The sequence below is a fragment of the Daldinia decipiens genome (assembly GCF_022478715.1).
Source record: "Daldinia decipiens strain CBS 113046 unplaced genomic scaffold F4813scaffold_26, whole genome shotgun sequence".
Taxonomy (NCBI): Eukaryota; Fungi; Ascomycota; class Sordariomycetes; order Xylariales; family Hypoxylaceae; genus Daldinia; species Daldinia decipiens.
Genome location: NW_026054569.1, coordinates 60,433 through 77,851, shown reverse-complemented (window position 1 = coordinate 77,851; position 17,419 = coordinate 60,433). Strand labels below are relative to the sequence as shown.

The 17,419-nt window shown below is 47.6% G+C and overlaps 8 protein-coding genes and 1 non-coding gene across 9 annotated transcripts; 5 read left to right on the top strand and 4 right to left on the bottom strand.

Moving 5' to 3' along the window:
• Nucleotides 1–83: 83 nt before the first annotated feature.
• F4813DRAFT_365622 (NAC domain-containing protein) lies at nt 84–1,590 on the top strand. Its single transcript, XM_049243944.1, has 3 exons — nt 84–401; nt 472–645; nt 778–1,590. Exons 1-3 carry the CDS (start codon nt 341–343, stop codon nt 1,017–1,019), a joined length of 477 nt encoding a protein of 158 aa, XP_049097847.1. The 5' UTR covers nt 84–340; the 3' UTR covers nt 1,020–1,590.
• Nucleotides 1,591–1,596: 6 nt separating this feature from the next.
• Nucleotides 1,597–3,472, bottom strand: F4813DRAFT_365619 (adenosine deaminase/editase). Its single transcript, XM_049243943.1, has 2 exons — nt 3,155–3,472; nt 1,597–3,044 (listed from the first exon to the last, which is right to left on the bottom strand). Exon 2 carries the CDS (start codon nt 2,910–2,912, stop codon nt 1,674–1,676), a length of 1,239 nt encoding a protein of 412 aa, XP_049097846.1. The 5' UTR covers nt 2,913–3,044; nt 3,155–3,472; the 3' UTR covers nt 1,597–1,673.
• Nucleotides 3,473–3,763: 291 nt separating this feature from the next.
• F4813DRAFT_381735 (60S ribosomal protein L24a) lies at nt 3,764–4,557 on the top strand (the record flags this gene model as incomplete). The annotated part of the gene is made up of 3 exons (XM_049245709.1): nt 3,764–3,814; nt 3,995–4,138; nt 4,270–4,557. 3 exons carry the CDS (start codon nt 3,764–3,766, stop codon nt 4,555–4,557), a joined length of 483 nt encoding a protein of 160 aa, XP_049097845.1.
• An 847-nt stretch (nt 4,558–5,404) lies between these two features.
• F4813DRAFT_391161 (Redoxin) lies at nt 5,405–6,177 on the bottom strand (the record flags this gene model as incomplete). Its single annotated transcript, XM_049247128.1, has 3 exons — nt 5,405–5,683; nt 5,765–5,964; nt 6,054–6,177. 3 exons carry the CDS (start codon nt 6,175–6,177, stop codon nt 5,405–5,407), a joined length of 603 nt encoding a protein of 200 aa, XP_049097844.1.
• Nucleotides 6,178–7,429: 1,252 nt separating this feature from the next.
• On the top strand, nt 7,430–9,147 carry F4813DRAFT_365614 (DUF1348-domain-containing protein). The gene is made up of 3 exons (XM_049243942.1): nt 7,430–8,182; nt 8,312–8,589; nt 8,707–9,147. Exons 1-3 carry the CDS (start codon nt 8,085–8,087, stop codon nt 8,799–8,801), a joined length of 471 nt encoding a protein of 156 aa, XP_049097843.1. The 5' UTR covers nt 7,430–8,084; the 3' UTR covers nt 8,802–9,147.
• Nucleotides 9,148–10,698: 1,551 nt separating this feature from the next.
• Nucleotides 10,699–12,738, top strand: F4813DRAFT_365610 (uncharacterized protein). The gene has a single exon (XM_049243941.1). It carries the CDS (start codon nt 11,337–11,339, stop codon nt 12,540–12,542), a length of 1,206 nt encoding a protein of 401 aa, XP_049097842.1. The 5' UTR covers nt 10,699–11,336; the 3' UTR covers nt 12,543–12,738.
• Nucleotides 12,739–12,856: 118 nt separating this feature from the next.
• On the top strand, nt 12,857–15,358 carry F4813DRAFT_365607 (fumble-domain-containing protein). The gene is made up of 3 exons (XM_049243940.1): nt 12,857–13,656; nt 13,730–14,012; nt 14,075–15,358. The coding sequence occupies exons 1-3, from the start codon at nt 13,198–13,200 to the stop codon at nt 14,968–14,970; spliced, it is 1,638 nt and encodes a 545-aa protein (XP_049097841.1). The 5' UTR covers nt 12,857–13,197; the 3' UTR covers nt 14,971–15,358.
• A 43-nt stretch (nt 15,359–15,401) lies between these two features.
• On the bottom strand, nt 15,402–15,475 carry F4813DRAFT_t100. The gene has a single exon. It is a non-coding gene; the product is annotated as a tRNA-Val (tRNA).
• A 484-nt stretch (nt 15,476–15,959) lies between these two features.
• Nucleotides 15,960–17,200, bottom strand: F4813DRAFT_391157 (uncharacterized protein; the record flags this gene model as incomplete). Its single annotated transcript, XM_049247127.1, has 2 exons — nt 15,960–16,319; nt 16,394–17,200. The coding sequence occupies 2 exons, from the start codon at nt 17,198–17,200 to the stop codon at nt 15,960–15,962; spliced, it is 1,167 nt and encodes a 388-aa protein (XP_049097840.1).
• Between the last annotated feature and the right edge of the window lie 219 nt (nt 17,201–17,419).

Here is a 17,419-nt window from a genome sequence, read left to right as displayed (position 1 = left end):
GACTCGCCCCAACTTCAGGCCTCATCGCCCCTCGATTGATGATTGATTGATTGATAGAGCTACGATATTCTGACGACCAAAGAAAAATATCGCAATTCCTCTCGAGGTAAGTTAGGTTTATCTATATATTTTTTATTTTTTTGAGATTCTGTAAACATTCAATCTTGTTTGTTTGTTTTTTTTGTCGTAAACAGATTTTATTAAGCTGTCCCGCACCAAAATTCATCGACAAAATACAATAGCTAACCACTATCTCAGCTTATTTAGCCCTTCTGCTCTCTTTCAACCCACCAACCATTCCACCCCGAACACCGGAATAGAGATACCTCTGCCCACAACCATGGCGGACGTGCAGGAGATCCTCAAGAAGAAGTTCGGCGGCGCAGCGCCTTCGCGTACCGGTACGTAATATGGCCGAATTTTTAATTTCCATTAAAGAAGCAAGCGATTAATAAAAATTGTGGTGCGCAGGTGGAAAGGGAACCCCGCGACACAAGCAAAAGCGGAATGTTGCTCGAAGCGCCAACGACGACAAGAAGCTACAGGCTACGCTGAAGAAGCTCAACACCCAGCCTATCCAGGCCATCGAGGAGGTCAACATGTTTAAGAGTGACGGAAATGTCATTCACTTCTCCGCTCCTAAGGGTGAGTTTTTATTTTTCTTTATTTATTTATTTTTATTCTTTTTGTCTCTTATTTTATCTTTTAAATCACTTATATATGCACACCTGTGTATATAGAAATAGGTATAAAAAATCACTTGCTAATACCTACTAGTTCACGCTGCGGTTCCCTCCAACACATTTGCTATTTACGGCGCTGGTGAGGACAAGGAGCTTACGGAACTTGTCCCTGGCATCCTGAACCAGCTCGGACCCGACTCCCTAGCTTCTCTCCGAAAACTAGCTGAGAGCTACCAGAGCATGTCCAAAGAATCCAAGGAGGCGGAGGCGGACGCAGATGATGACGACATTCCTGACTTGGTGGCCGGCGAGAACTTCGAGAGCAAAGTCGAATAAACAACTTTTTTAATCGGCACACCTATTACAAGCGGACCAAAGATACCAGACTTACTCCCAATCCAAACCCACCCTGCCAACCCTTTTCTCATTTTTACGAACCGAAAATGAAGTACGCGGAAAGATAATATAATGGAACGGAACGCAAATAGAAACAACGGGAATGAATATGGGGCATTTGGTCGAATCTGGTTTGATGGTGGTATTTTCTCTCTCTATCTCTCATGTTCTGTCTCTCGCGCAAGGAGGAAAGGTCGGCAAGGGAGTTCCTCGGTAGCTGTCCTTTTGCAATCAATTAGGGGCGATGGTGGGATTTCCCCTCTCCTCCCCTGCCCACCATCGTCGTCATCATCATCATTTTAGGTAGTTTGGGCTGGGTGGTTGGCTTCTGGGTCCGCGAGGGGCTCGGGCCTCCCCATTTCCCACCCATCCCCTACGGTAGCAACTTGCGTTAGTCGTATTTTGTTCCTCCGCCAGGTTCTGCTAGCAGGTTTTACCTTTGATACGCAGGGCGTGGCAGTGAGGAATCGATGCTGCTACTTGTGCGAAATAAGAAGAAATACGTTGTAAACGTCTTGTTTATTGACCGCCTTGCGTGTGCATATTGTGCTTTTGAGTAGGATATATATGAACTAACCTACCTACCTACTATAATTACAGGTTGAAGGTTTCATCGCCTAGATTCCTTACCCATCCTTTTAGTGCTTCCGCTCTAGCTTTGTCTTTGGCTCGCCTTCGAGGCTCTAGTAATGCACAGCCCTTCATCTCGCCGTACGTCTCTGCCGTAAGCGCCTTTCGTATATCAGCAATAGCGGAAGTATTCACAGGTTCTACCTCTTTCCCCTGTCCCGCTCGTAGTAAAAGTAAATCGGTTACCTCAACAGCAAGTCCCCATATCCTCCGCCTCGAAGCGAAGCTGGCCCCTCGTGCGTCGACTGAGGATTGTTTCCGTCCCTGTAGGATGCCGCCTAACGTCGTTTCCTCGAGGCCGGAGCGCGTCCAAGCTGCCGAGATGTTGCTGGCTGATACTTTCTGCCCAGTTGGTTTCTTCTGCTCGTTGGTGGTGACATCTTGGTTGAAGCTTCTGGTGGCAGCTTGGGTTACGGTCCGCTGGGAAAAGGCGAATTCGTATGTCGTTGTTTTGATGGCGAAGGGGCGGAAAGTGTAAGGAGATTCTCCTTCTCCTTTTAGTTTTTCTCGTTTTCCCGCCGATCCCATGCTTCTCATACGTCCGTCTATAGGAGAGGAGGAGAACGAGCGGCGACATGCTGACTCGGAGTACCGGGATTCCGGCATGACTAGGGTGTGTATGTAGACGTGGCGCGGGTCGACTAGGAGTGCGGTTGTAGACGAGAGCAGCGAGACACATTGCCGTAAAGCTAGTTTATCGGAGCACGACTTGGACAGCGTAGGCGGCGCATCCGAACGGGCAGGTTTCCGCCGGACGACGCCTAGTTGGGAGAAGTAGGCGCGGCCGGGTAGGGAGGTTGAGGGATCAGTAGTGGAAAGGGGGCCGGCGAGATTTACTGATGGTAGTTCCCATGGCGTGGCGTCTTCTTGAGCCGCCATTATCAGCTCCATGCTTGCATCGCCACAAGGTGCTTCAGAACAGTACATATGTAGGAGGATATCCTCCCTCCAAGCGAAAGGCTGTCCACACCATTCACTTCCTTGTCCTTCTAATTCCCCTACTTGAGGATCATCACAACAACTCGAAGCTATCTCATCGGTAGTCCTCCATCGTAGAAACTCAGACGAGTGCCCTTGAGCCAGTGCTTTACACTCGTCAAGTACGAAGCGATTAAATGTCCGTATAGCCAGCACTTCCGCATGCCAGTCGTGCAGCACGTTCCCCTGTGCTTGCGATACTTTGGACATGGGGAGGCATTTCATGCCTGTCCTAGACCGGCGCCATGTCAGATCTTAGGGGCTTCTGCTATCGCCCAGGTGAACGTGTTTAGGGACCGTGAGATTCTGAGAGGCTGACCTACGCGAGGGCTAGACACTTGAGTTCACCATGTTTTCCTATCGTTAGGTATTAGTCTATGAGGACCTGATATTCATATGTACAAGCTACGGTTAAAAGAGCTAAAGCTATATGTAGAATAGATTGGGGAAGGCCGCGATATATATACCTTGAGCTACTATTCCAGCCAGAGGCACCCACTCGCGTAATCCATTGCCTCTGAAGAGTGGTTTCCTCTTTGCTGGAAGAGAATTGTAATGTTTTTGTACCAATTCAGCGATGTCGTCTGCTGTGATAGTCATTGGAGTATATCCGGGGCCTTGAGTCTTGGATAGTAAATCTAACAAAGTAATAGAATTTAAAGAGTTATTAGAATAGCTTTAAATATAAGAATATCATACCCAACAAAACATATAGTCAAAGTCGAGAGAGCCTAGATATAATGTAGAGTCGGCGAAGTCAGAAGAGATAGGAGACTATGTAAATATCGCATGTAGTATGCAACAAACAAAATATTGCAATAATAGAACATTACCTACCTAAAACACATGGATGTATAGAGGTCCACTGTTTGTTCAGCACCAGCCACGTTCCATCATCCAAGCCACATCAAGCGAGACCCTAAAGCCTAAAGGCCAAAAAACGATGGGGCTTAGTCATACAACCCACACAAGTGCGCAACTTTGACATTTACGAAATTCGTCCTCTTAACATAATCCAACTAAAACCACCTCGAAACTACTAACCTCACAGTTCTCAGCGCACAACAACCGCCACCATGAGAACTTACGACGACACCTTCTCCGGTCAGAGGATCTACCCTGGCAAGGTACGCACACTCCCCAATTCGATTCCGTATTGTCCGACCATTACATTGCGTCAATTGCTGCAATCCCCGAGGAGGACCAGAAGAATAAAGAGAGGGACGATGCGATGGAGCAGCACTCGATCACGAGGTTTCATTTTAACGTGATATACAACAGCAATACTAACGCGACTGTCTTAACAGGGTAAGCTCTACGTCCGAGGCGACAGCAAAGTCTTCCGATTCCAGAACGGCAAGTCCGAGTCGCTCTTCCTACAGCGAAAGAACCCCCGCCGAATCTCATGGACCGTTCTCTTCCGACGACAACACCGCAAGGGTATCTCTGAGGTACGCTCCCGCTCGCGTCTCTCGGGTTTGACGATGGCGAAATTTCAAATATTTCGTCACCGCGAACAGACAGACAGACAGACACACACACACACACACACGTCGAGACGATACGCTAACACCCGCCGCAGGAAGTCGCCAAGAAGCGCACGCGCCGCACCGTCAAGGCCCAGCGAGCCATCGTCGGCGCCTCCCTCGACGTGATCAAGGAGAAGCGATCGATGCGACCCGAGGCCCGCTCCGCCGCCCGCGCCGCCGCCATCAAGGAGTCCAAGGAGAAGAAGCAGGAGGCCGCCGCCGCCAAGAAGTCCGAGAAGGCCAAGAAGGCTACCACCGCCGCCAAGGGCCAGACCCAGCGCATCGTCGGCAAGCAGAGCGCCCGCGGCGCCCAGCCCAAGATCCAGGCCAACACCCGCTAAGCCACGCCAGTCGCTCAGTCCCCTGTCTGTCTGTCAAAGTCAAGTTCGGGTCTTGGGGTTTTGGTTCGGGGGTTGTTAGGCCAATCTTCTGGCGAGAGGTTCCTAGGGTGAATGGTTTTTTAAGTAGCGGTACGAGGACAAAAAGAGAGAAAGGGGCGGTGACGATACGGCATAGCATTTCTAGTGTTGTTGTTGTAGTAGTAGCCCTCTTGCGTCCGGCGGCGGCGTCTTCGGTGGGAAACAGTTTTCTTCCTCGATTGCGAATAAAGAGAAACCTTCACGTAGCACACACATGCATCTATTCGGTTGGGGGGAATGCATGGAATCTCTCATGGTTAGTTAATACGGTCATGGGAATTCCAAACCTGGTAGCTTCATAATACCAGCTCGTTCTACGGTCTGAATTCGCATATCTCGTGGTTCCCTTTCACCTTGTGAAATGAGATGTCTTGTTGCTGTATTCCTAGTTCACGTCTTCGAGTGCGCATTTATAAAATCTCTTATGAAATAACTCGTACCAACAATATCCAGGATTCCGACTTTCATCGGCAAACTTAGACAGTACGATACATAAAAGGCGCCATTAAATAAGCAGAATAGAATCTATTATAAATGTAGTTTATCTACTAACTTCTAATTCGGAGAAGGCTTCATTCTAGAGAACCTAGCCGGCTAGCCAGATAGATGTTTTCTCACGTAGGATCGAACCGCGCCTACTCATCGTACGTCTCAGTAAACTTGACCCCGTCTCCTTTCTAGGTTCTGTCCATTTTCTATCATCCCACTCTGTAGCTCGAAATCCGGGTTTGGTGTTGGTATCATGGGTAAGGTAGATAAGTCATTTTGCCTATAGCTTGGCCAGGACGGCGTCGACGCCGGAGACGGTGACGCCCTTGTCGGGCTCCTTCTCAGCGTAGACGACCTTGCCGTGGTCGACGACGATGGCGTAGCGGGCGGTGCGGGCGCCGAGGGTCCAGCCGATGCTGCTGCTGAAGGGGGCGCCGTCGTCGGAGGCGAAGATCTGTTGTTTTTTTGACTTGTTGTTAGTTGGTTGTTGAGTTTGGTATGATTGGAGCGCGATAGCCATCTTAGAGATGTGGCGTCCAATGAAGGTTTTCGCTGCGTCCTGAATATTCCCGTTTCGGAAAAGAGGAATAGATGGGGAATGGGGACGAAGGAAGGGAGGAAGGAAGGAATTGCAACTTACAATCTCGTCCTTGATGCCGTTGGCCTTGGCCCAGGCTGCTTGGACCCAGGCGTCGTTGTAGGAGATGACTAGGACCTGGTCGACGCCGGCGGCCTTGAGTTGAGGTAGCTTCTCAATGTAGCCCTGGATGTGAGTATTTTGGCAGGTGGGCGTGAAAGCGCCGGGGACGGAGACGATGACGAGTTTCTTTTCTTTGGCTTCTGCGAGTGGGGGAGGGGGGTTAGTTATACGTTGCTTTGTGTTTTAGAAAAAGGGAAAGGGGGTTAGGGGTTAAAGATTAGATTATTACCTTTGCTGGCGTCGTACTTGACGGGGATGCCGCAGGCTGTTACGCCGGCGAGTTCTGGGGTGTAGGGGACGTAGGTGAAGGTTACGCCTTCGGGGAAGCTGTCTCCGGCTTTGAGGGTAGTCATTGTTGCTGATTTGTATATGGGTTGATATTTAAGGTGGCTGTTGTTTACTTTGTATATAGAAGACGAAGTGCGAGGGATATAGTTGTGTGGTTGTGGTTGTGGACGAAGATGAAGATGAAGATGAAGATGAAAAGGGAATCCAGAAGTGTCAAGTCTTGTGGAAGTGGCTGGATACCTACCTATATAGCTCTAAATAGCTCTCGACAGCTCGAGACGAGGGATCGGGACAAGGCGATTTATTGTTACAGTAAGATGGTAGCCAAGTCTGAGATAGCGTTGCGAGTTCGGATACCGAGGATCCCGTCCCATCGACCCTGCCGTTTTACTACGTGCCTCCCCTTTCAAAGTCTACGGGTATTTCCATTACTACTTCCTAGGTACGTATAACCTTGTATATTAACCTACATATGTACCTTATATACCTACCTAAGGTACCTACATGTAGGTAGGCATGTACCTTATGTATTTGCATTTATACTTGCATACATGTATAACTACCTAAGGTATACATACATGCATCAATATTCGTAAATACTCGACTTCGGCCGGCATGTTACCGCGCGGTCACGACGCACGACGCATATAAATTAATATAATAAGCGCGCTGGCATCACCTCTTTGCCGCCATTGCCAATTGTGTTATGATGATGGTGGGGTTTAGATGTCCTTGGTGGGGTAAAAGGAACCTTGACGGTAAGAGGGTAAGAGGGGTTTGATTTGTTACAAGCGATAGATCAGATAAAGAATGTGTGACTTGCATACCTAATATTTATTTAGTGTGACCCAGTATTGTACATACATGTAGGTAGGTACCTACGGTAGGTACCTAACATACCTGTTATGTAACTAGCTCCCAGCAGGTGCGGCCGCCCGTACCGCTCGCCAGCTTTAACTAATATTTCGTCATTCAGATAGGTATTTTTATGTTCCTTAGCTACCTCATGTACTACATCTCCTATCGATACGCTTTAGTAATTCTTCCTCTTCTTCACCCGCCTAAGGAGCTTATATAGTCATCTTCGGCACAAAATCAACAACCTACAGGACAACGCCCATATCATTCTTTATCCAACATTTAGGAAAAGGGCCGTTTAAGGATTGCACGTTTCGGAACCTCAGGATGGATTTACAGGGTGGGGGGGCTAGCAAGCGGATTTGCATAGACTATTTGATTGCCAAGCTAAAGAAGGCATGTGAAGGGGAAAAGTTTGATAAATTTGGAATTGGTTACGTATAAACTAGGGTTTGATCGATCAGAATCAGAATATGTAAATGTAACTTGGAAACGCGCAATGACATGACATGTGTACCTAGGTACCTAGGTAGGTATATTAGCTAACAGAGTAACAGTATTTCAAATAAGTCATCCCCGATGTTACCTATAACATCATACCCCTGGATTCCAAATTCCGGTCAAGTCTTGCGTAGTACAATGTCAAAAAGAATGCTTGACTTCACTAGGTTAACACCGATGTCCGGTTTCTTTCGGCGCACCTTTTGATTTACCATCGGGCCTCGCCGCGCGGGAATTGAAGCGGAAAAGGAGGGACAAATCGACCAGTTATGCCTTCGATTAATCACCCTAACTTCGAACCCCGAGGAAAAATAGATGGTTTAGGTTAGATGAGGTTAGATGAGGTTAGACGTATAGCAAATGCTTACGTTCTCGAATCCCGAGAGCGGCCGAGCGGGGTCCGGCGCTGTAGACACCGGCGCGTAGTCATTTCCGGTCCTGATCTTTGACTCGCTGCTTCATTCGACGGAGCTTAAGTCTAGCAGTAAAATATCGATATATATAAGAGAGAAGAAATAAAGAGATTTTTATACTTCTGCGTCAATTTGATAACAGCCACTCATAACAAAAACAAATTAGAGGGCACAAAAGAAATAAGTGCAAATATAACACTATGGCCAGCGACAATAAGGGAAAGCCTCCGTACCCGCCTTTCACCGCCGAAACTGCTCAGGTCAAAGTGAAGGCTGCTCAAGATGCCTGGAACACCAAGTACGTTTATCCCTTTTCTCTCCTTTTCTCTCTCGAAAAAGACAACTAGGGAGATAGATCCTGGGATCAATCTCATGGTAGATATAACATAACTAAGGAAAATATAAAACTAACCAGCCATTCCGAAAGGGACCCGGCAAAAGTGAAACTGGCCTACACGCCCGACTCTATCTGGCGAAACCGAGGCACCTTCTTGCAGGGCCGAGACGAAATCGAGGCCTTCCTCACGAAGAAATGGGAGCGCGAGCAGGGATACCGGCTCCGCAAGGAGCTTTTCGCTTTTACGGACAACAAGATCGCCGTCCAGTTCTGGTATGAGTGGCACGACGCGCATGGTCAGTGGTGGCGGACGTACGGGCTCGAGGATTGGACTTTTGCCGACGATGGCTTGATGAGGAAGCGCCAGAGTAAGTTCCTTGCGCCTTGCGCTTCTTATCTGGATTTCCCAAAGCCTCTTCGCCGTTGCCATTTTCGCGTTCGCGGATATATGTATGTGTCTGCTAACTTGGCTGCGTGCTTGCTAGTGAGCGGTAACGATGTCAAGATTACCCACGAAGAGAGGTGGTATAAGGATGGTGTGGATGTGAATACAGTTCCCATCTCCGAGAAGCATTGGTAACTCGAGAGGACATATTGGCCGAGTAGTGGTGTATATTCAAAAAGATGATGTTGTCGTATGGCTTGAAGGATCAATGGATCAGGGACTTTGGTGTAAGCAATATGCTACCTATAAGAATTAGTATAATAGCAAAACTATCACTTGCTATAATTGCTATGTTTGGAGTCTATACGGGGATTTCTAATACTAATGAAGCCAGGATAGTTACCAAAGTTATGGGTGCTCGAGAGAATTAGCAAAACATATAAAGGGATTAGATAGGAAGAATTAATGATCCTCTCCTATCCCTCATTAATGGTTAATCAATAGCCGTCTGATATAGCAACACCAATAACAAAGCCACGATACAATACTTCTTACTAGATGAGTGCGCGTATGCGTGAAACACTAGCATAGTATCCTAAGTGCAAGCCGCATGGTTTCCAACCAGGGCAGAGCTCCAAATCTTGCTTCCTAGCCACTTGATTGATCCAGGAACGATACACATGTCTTAAGCCCTTTCGGCCCCTGGGGGCTGAGTAGCGTATGCACATATCGTACGACAGGAGACGCGAAGGGGTTTAGTATATATTTCTTTTCCGGAGCTAGACCCGAGCTTATACGTGCTGATGGAATAAGCAAAAGGAACTATCTATAAGGATACCTAGCTGGATTTGAAATCCACCTCTGTTTCTCTCTTATAAATTAGGCCTCTTTCTCCTTTATTAATTAATAGGTACCTAGGTCTCAGTTCATATCAACTCTACCCGGACATATCCGTATTGCTATAACTACCTACCTACATCTTATAATAATCTATTACTAAAGCGCTTTTAGAAACATAGTTCTAACACATCTCTACTTCAGCAGACCAGCTCCCCCGTATTAGTTCTTGACTCGCTAAAAGTCTCTTAGTATTTTAACAACTAAATATAAGACATGATTCATCATGCTCCGACGGCTACAGCTCACTTCTACTAATAACCGTACCAATCTTATGGTAAACACTAACTTAGCCTCCAATATCGAAGTGATAATAACGTCCTTGCACAAAAAGAAATGTGTACCAATACAAAATATACAAGCTAAAAATAGATGTTAAGATGGCTTCGCTACTAAGGATAGAATCGAGACGTATCCCCTAAGAAAATGAGTATGAATTTAGACGATACGATTTATATATATTCTACTGTTCTATAAAGAGTCTTGAACTGTTTCTTGCCTAGCAGGTACTTATAAGCACATGTCAACTACCGCCGCAACCTTGCAGTGCTTAAGAGGCACAAGATCAAGACCCGATACATAACACCACAACCCCTGTAGCGATCTCGTAGATTTTATATCGCCGATCATATTGTGGGGACGGTAAGGCCAGCTCAGGGGTTTCTCGCCCGTGCTCCTAGCTTCTCGACTTCTCAGCTGTCTCCACAAGAAGTGTCCGTGAAGCTGTTTATCTCATCCAAGCCTCTTAAAAGCTTTATTATTAGCCTCCAATTAAGCTAGCTAACCGAATCCTAGCTTTCTTCTTAGCGGGCATTATTAGCCTCGGCGAGCTCAAGCTGTCTTGAATCATCATCAGTGCCACTTGTCCAATCAACGAGCGGGCCACTGGTATACGTTTCCTGCCTACTGAAGCCTAGACAGCTAGTTGAGTTCAAGAAGTTGTGGCTATTCCGTCTTTGAGAGTATCCCTTAAGCCAGATGACAAGCATGGATCTTTGGAAGATTTTATGAGGGAAACCAGCGCTTGCCTGGCTCAAAAAACGTCGAGGCTCTACTCCATGCTCCGTGCTTAACTATTTAAAGCAATGCCTTCAAATTCAATATCACAATAGCGTAAGGCAGGCTCTATAAGTAGTTCACGAATCCAAAGAAACTTACTGTTGACTCGTAGTCAAGAGAAAATATGCTTAGAAGCTTCTAAGTTCTAATTACTGGTTACCGGCTTGAAAAATAAATGACCTTCTAAGAATAGGCTCCTGGTATTAATGCAGTCGTTTCTGGCTGTTCCCCACAAGCTTCGTGACTGTATGTTGGCACCTTAACCCTCGGATATAATTGCCCCTAGATGTAAGACATCAGCTGGTTATTAGGCCAATCCACTCTATAGTCTAGATAGGAGAGAAGACCCCGGTCCTAACTCTCAATATATTCGCTCTAAGATCCTATACCTATCGTCTATTTTACTCATCCCGGGCACCTACAAACCGTTGCTAGAAATCATACATAGTAGCTTTATAAAGCTTCGTATCAAAAGCTTAAAGACATCCGGCTATTGTCGAATATTTATCTCAATATGGGATCCCTCTCACTCGGGTATCAGCGGCCGGCATATGTAGATAAGAAACAATTCCTATCAAACAGCCAAGAAAGTGAAAGTAGTGATGCTTCACTCAAGTCAGGCCACCCAGGCTCTTCATCTAGTATTCCCGAAGCCCTCACCTTTGATCAAATCATGAGCGGTGGAACTTGTCCAGTGTGTACCTCAAATCAACACCACTCCAGCCCGTAGACTAATACAGGCATATTTCGAAGCCATGTACCGTCCGCGACTTTATGAACTATCTACTCCACATCGAGCACTCGGCCGAGAACCTACAGTTCTTCCTTTGGTACCGCGACTATATAAAGCGGTTTAACGAAGCTGAAACTGTAGATACGCAGCTCTCTCCAGAATGGACACAAGAAATGGAGGATGAGACAAGCATCAGGATCCAAAAGGACGTTTTGGGGAAAATGAGAAGAGAGCCGAAAGCAGTCGCTATTTTCAAGGGTACTGACTTTGAGAAAGGGAAAGTAGATGTGGTAATGGAAAATAGAGACCCCTTTTCGACGCCCCCTTCTACACCCAGTACGAAGATAGCCCCTTCCTTTCTATCGGGTTCCCAGGCGTCTAGTTACCGTTCGAAATCCCGGGATGCTTTTAGTGCTGCCGGTGCTACACAACCATGTAAGTCGTGTCTGGGTACCAACTCTAACACACGTATCACTACTAACGCCTTACCTACCTACCTAGTCACCATCCAACCCTTCAGAGCAGAGATCAACCGCGTGATCGCGACCTACATCGCAGAAGGCGCCCGAAGACAACTAAACCTTTCAAGCCGGGAGCAAAAAGGCGCCATCCAAGCTCTCGCATACACAACGCATCCGTCAGCGTTCCGGGCCATCGCTAGAAGCATAGAGAACACGCTCCGACGCCAAGCGCACCCAAACTTCATCCGCTGGACCATCTGCAACGGCAACCCAGCACGAATAACCTTCGCCCGAAGCCTAGGGGCCAGCACCACTCTCTGCGCTACAGCAGGCGCCATGATCCTCGCCCTGAGTTCTGCAGCGCGAGGCTGGCGCGCGCTCTTTGCCACCGGCTGGGTCCTGGGCATCGCGACGCTGATCGCAGCACACAGGGGGGTGTGCGTGGTGGTGCTGCACGGGCTATACCACCGCCACGCGCGGCCGTGGGAGCTCTTCGACGACGAGTCGGATCTAGGCGGTCGGAGCAGAGAAGCCACGGGACATGATAACAACGACAGCTTCGACTCGCTTGGCTCTAGCAACAGCTACGAGGACGAGCCGTGGGTGGTGCGGTACGAGCGCCGCGGACGGCTGCGGAAGGTGTTTGATTGCGAGGTCTGGATCCGGGAGCCGGCGCTGAGGCGGATACAGGACGTCATTTTTGTGCAGGCGCTGCTGGGTGGGCTGCTGGGTGCTGGCGTGCTGACGGCTGTGTTTGTGAATGTGCCTGCTGGGAGGTTCTTCTAAGGGGATATAAATATGTAACCTTAGTGTGTTAGGCCTTACTGTGTTGGAACTTAGGGGTATGCTTATTCTAGTATGCTGCGGTTTCATGTTTGGGTTTGCAGTAGTATTGTACCTACCTCGGCCTACTCGGGTAGACCCAGCGGCAGGATCCGTAGGTAGGTATGTACCTACCTTAAATACCTAACCTACGGTTGGCATGTTACACTGTAGTGTTACACTGTAAAGGGTGGTTACTGCCTGCGGTTTTACGTAGAAGCAGGGAGGGTCTTGTTGGGGGTCAAACCACGCTATCATTACTATCGATAAGAAATAAGCATGACATACTGTGGGGTAGCATACGTAGAACGGTTCAATCACATTTGTTGAACATCGTCTTTCCTAACCTAGGTAGGTACCTAACTTAGTCTTTTCCCTTTTACTGATCCATGCGAATCCATGTTCATCGGTCCCCACCAAACCAATTCGTACATACTTCTTTGAGGCTGTCTTGGCTCTGACTCCCTTTCTCCGTCCTGTGGTACAATACATTTTGGCATCCTGAACACAATTCCAAGCGCTAATTTAAATGCGCTCGTCGCTTTCTCTTGCGCTTAATGTTATCAATATTAATTCTAGCTAGCTACCGAAACAAGTTCCTAAGTTTATTCCCGAATTCATGATTCATGCCTCCTTAACTTGTTTCTCCTCGTGGGCTTCTGAGCCAACAGAAGCTTTGATCATCATCATCACTTACATATCTCTACATCCTCTACATTGCTGCCCCTCTCCCCACCATTTGCCCCATAGCCCCGCCTCAGAACGACGAGAAATCATGTCTGGAGACAACTATCAAGCCGATGCCGCCATTGTAGACGGCGAGAGCGACGAGAAGATAGATGCGGCGCAAAGGCCTCCTGGAAGACCGCGCACCATGACGACTACGGCCGAGATCGATAGTACCATAATACATCCCGGCTCCGTTCGCATCAATGTTAAAGGCGCATTCATCGTCGATACACCTGAACAGCCCGGCACTCCCGCCAATTCGTCTGGGACCGGCGGTAATAATTATTATGAGACAAAAGATATCCGCCTTCCTAATCATACGGCTGTTGTCAGCCATATCGCTGTTGATGTATGCTTCTCTATATAAGACCTAGAGTTTGCGATTGAGTTCTCCGAGCTAAATGCGCAATTCCTTAATCTAGATCGGTGGCTCGCTAGCTAAGCTGGTCTATTTCTCCCGCGAAGCGCATTCGACTGATCCCGGCGGCCGACTAAATTTCCAATCTTTCGAGACGGATCGCATCGACGACTGTATTGAGCTTATGCGACATCTACAAGACAAGCAACTTGCCCTCAATGGCTCCAAGCCTGGTGAATTATGCGTAATGGCGACCGGAGGCGGTGCTTACAAGTACTATGACAGAATCCGAGAGCGGCTTGGTGTCGACGTCCTACGAGAAGATGAGATGGAATGTTTAATTATTGGTTAGTCCTTAGTGCGCCGATCCTGAAAGTGTCGAAAACTGATATGCGCATCGTTGCGACAGGTCTCGATTTCTTTATAACCGAAATACCCCGCGAGGTCTTCACATATTCCGAGACGGATCCCATGCACTTCGCCTCCCCGAACGCAAATATTTACCCGTATATGCTCGTAAATATAGGGTCCGGCGTTAGCATCCTTAAGGTATCCGGCCCGCGAGCCTACGAGCGCGTAGGCGGCACGTCCCTTGGTGGGGGTACCCTTTGGGGAATTCTGTCGCTTCTTACACCCGCCGAGTCTTTCGACGAGATGCTGGATATGGCCGCGCACGGCGACAACGCCAAAGTAGATATGCTAGTTGGCGATATCTATGGCACCGATTATGGTAAGATTGGGCTGAAAAGCACCACAATCGCCAGTTCATTCGGTAAAGTCTTCCGCATGAAGCGAGAAGCAGAAAATGAGGCAGAGGATATGGGTGGTCTTTCAAACGGCGACGACCAAAACCGACAACAGCAGCAGAAGAGCTCAGAACAGAATTCTTCCACAACAAGCTGTTCGCAAACACAACAACAGCGTCCTACATCCTCTCGAGCAAGCGAATTGGCGCTGTCACGTTTCTCTAGCGCTGATATTTCGCGATCCTTGTTATACGCTATCAGTAATAATATCGGGCAGATCGCATACCTGCAGTCGCAAGTACATGACCTGTCGCGCATATACTTTGGCGGATCTTTCATCCGCGGTCACCCGCAAACTATGAACACGCTGAGCTATGCTATCAAATTCTGGAGTAAAGGCCAGAAGCAGCCGTACTTCTTGCGGCACGAGGGATATTTGGGTGCCGTCGGCGCGTTTCTTAAACACCAGCCCCGAAACTGGGGCCGAAGAGGAAGCTTCGAAAACGGCGAGGGACTAGAAGCGCGAATAAGGGGGCGTGCGGAGGAGAACGCTATATGATAGAGCGCCGTACGTTCATGCGAAATATTCATGATGTTTTTAATCATAGCCAGTGATAGAACAAAAGGAGAGCCGAGCGATTTGCGCTAGAGTCCCTGAGTTGGGACGTAGGTGGCATTAGAGGATATCAGCATCACCGCAAACCCCAACCCATTGCATACACTTGTATTCTTTACATTAGATACCTATTCTGAGTGTATCATGTCATAGCTATAGTATGAAGCAATGCTTTCTTTTCATGTAACATGTAAGTTACTATTAGGATACACATTTGCGGCCGTGGAAACATGTCGGCGCAGGAATTAATTAGACTACTGAACAATTCAACCCACTGCTCTAAGTACCTAGGTGCACATATAGAATGTATGATCTAAAAAATAAAAACTAAATAAAAATGTGCTTGAAAAAATCCGAGAAAATCACAAAAGAAATGATCGAACCCAGGCTCGAACTGGGGACCTTCAGTGTGTTAGACTGACGTGATAACCAACTACACCATCCGACCGCGAAGAAATGGAAGAAGAATACCTCCATCACGTGACGGGAATGCATACACGCAGAGTTGGTATATGTTTGTTCGGAACTTGGAGCGAAGAAGTGGGATGGATGCAGAAATAACTAATACCCAAGTGCCTGGTTAGCGAAGGGGTGTCTAAGTGGAGATGGCGGTGGAGGCATAATATGGGGATATCAGCTCTTTGTTACGCCGTAGCTCAATACATAATGCCATGGGACAGCTAATACATAGACTTGGTAGAATAGGTGGGTAGGTTAGGTACCTAGGTGAAAAAGGAGATATCTTTGATATTTATATTGTGATTTACCAGAACAGGGCAGCGTTAACCTCCTCAAGAAAAAAAATGCTATGCTACAGTAACACCTTCGCTTTATCCATGTGCCCGTATACCATTCGCAGCTTCGTTGCGTGTATAAGAACACGTAGTTAGAATGCCGTATCTAGCGAATTGCATATTGAATGCAATATAAACCTAGAAATCCATGAATAGTAAGTCGGTGGCGGTCGATTCGGAATCCGTAGGGCTAAGAGCATCGCTTATATCCGTTTCCCCCTCTTCGAACGGCATGTCGGCGCCCGCGCTATAAGATTCCTCGAAGGATCCCTCCGAGTCGGGTTGATGTACCTCCCACGGAGGAGCGGGGATGCAGTGTTCATGGATCTCCTTTGAGCCGGAGATGATGCAATCTGGTCGGTGGTCCGTGAATATACAGTGCTTGATGTGGCTTGATCCGAGAAAGCACTCGTCATCTGTACGATGCCGGTGGCTCGGGCGCGGGTTGAAACACGTAGGGAACAGATCAGCGTATTTACAATCGCAGTTATACGGACGCTGCTAGATATGTCAATATTCTCGCACATGCTACTTGCGTCGTGAGATGACAACCAATGGCTAGGGGCACCTACAGTTTTGGCGTCTACTATTGAAACGTATCTAGGTTTGGCATAAAGAGAATCATCGTCATCCGAGCTATCCGATAGACCTTGAGAGCTGCAGTCGGAATTAGAGGATCGAGGAATCTCAAGATCTTCTTCTATAATTTCCGCTAATGTAAGTCGGCCATAGTCATGTCTATAGGGAGAAGCAAATACGCGGTAAGCGTCTAGAAGGGGTTCCGAAGGCCTAGAATTCGTTCGGACGGCTGTATGTTGAATATCAAATATGTTCTTTTTTTGGTCGTCACCAATCTTCTTGTAGCTATCGAGCTGACCCGGGTCGACAAGAACTAATCTGGCCTCTCTGGGTTTCCCTAATTGCTGGATGATAGCTAGAACCTGTGTCGTTCTGAAGGTTTTCCGTGGAGCCCCGATGGCCGTATATAAGCTGCCATCAGGAGCTTCCAAGCAGGGAATCCAGCAAACGTCTGTTATGGAAACACTGGAGGCTTCAAACGCTGTCAAGTTAACAACATGGACCTCGTTCTTCCCACACTCGTGACCATGTACGGTCACCCAGACGGGGAAGTGGCCGGTTCTCTGCTGGTCCGTGGAGATGAATACGCCATGTGCCTCGGCCTGATACTCGTCTTCCAAAATATCGTCATTCAGTTCAGAGACGTTATTTATGATCCGAGGTTCGTTTAAATTAACACCTTCCAGAGGTCGAACTATTAGTGCTGGTGCGTAAGTGTCAAGATTGAGAATAGGAGACTGGACGATGATATTATGATGGGCCCAATGATAGTTCCGGACACGTATGTGATAGATGGCCATGATGAATATAGCTTCTTGTTGAGATAATTTTATGTGAATGAGCGGGTTTCTCTGTCTTTATACCTAAGGCGTATCTGAAGCATAGCCGGTACCATCATCCAGGCAAATTCAGTATATATGTATCCTTGGTGTAAGTGTGCCTACCATACCCTAGAACGAGACAGGGGGCTAAGCGTAAGACATATAATAAGCAACTACTCGGAACGCGCATCGTTAGGA

Excerpts from the sequence above, each read along its gene's own strand:
- F4813DRAFT_365622 (XM_049243944.1), top strand. The coding sequence starts at position 341 with ATGGCGGACGTGCAGGAGATCCTCAAGAAGAAGTTCGGCGGCGCAGCG. Across the intron at positions 402-471 it reads CGCAGCGCCTTCGCGTACCG|GTGGAAAGGGAACCCCGCGA; the intron begins GTACGTAATATG and ends TGTGGTGCGCAG. Across the intron at positions 646-777 it reads TCACTTCTCCGCTCCTAAGG|TTCACGCTGCGGTTCCCTCC; the intron begins GTGAGTTTTTAT and ends AATACCTACTAG.
- F4813DRAFT_365619 (XM_049243943.1), bottom strand. The coding sequence starts at position 2,912 with ATGAAATGCCTCCCCATGTCCAAAGTATCGCAAGCACAGGGGAACGTG.
- F4813DRAFT_365614 (XM_049243942.1), top strand. The coding sequence starts at position 8,085 with ATGGCCAGCGACAATAAGGGAAAGCCTCCGTACCCGCCTTTCACCGCC. Across the intron at positions 8,183-8,311 it reads CAAGATGCCTGGAACACCAA|GGACCCGGCAAAAGTGAAAC; the intron begins GTACGTTTATCC and ends CCATTCCGAAAG. Across the intron at positions 8,590-8,706 it reads CTTGATGAGGAAGCGCCAGA|TGAGCGGTAACGATGTCAAG; the intron begins GTAAGTTCCTTG and ends CGTGCTTGCTAG.
- F4813DRAFT_365610 (XM_049243941.1), top strand. The coding sequence starts at position 11,337 with ATGAACTATCTACTCCACATCGAGCACTCGGCCGAGAACCTACAGTTC.
- F4813DRAFT_365607 (XM_049243940.1), top strand. The coding sequence starts at position 13,198 with ATGATTCATGCCTCCTTAACTTGTTTCTCCTCGTGGGCTTCTGAGCCA. Across the intron at positions 13,657-13,729 it reads TCAGCCATATCGCTGTTGAT|ATCGGTGGCTCGCTAGCTAA; the intron begins GTATGCTTCTCT and ends TCCTTAATCTAG. Across the intron at positions 14,013-14,074 it reads GATGGAATGTTTAATTATTG|GTCTCGATTTCTTTATAACC; the intron begins GTTAGTCCTTAG and ends TCGTTGCGACAG.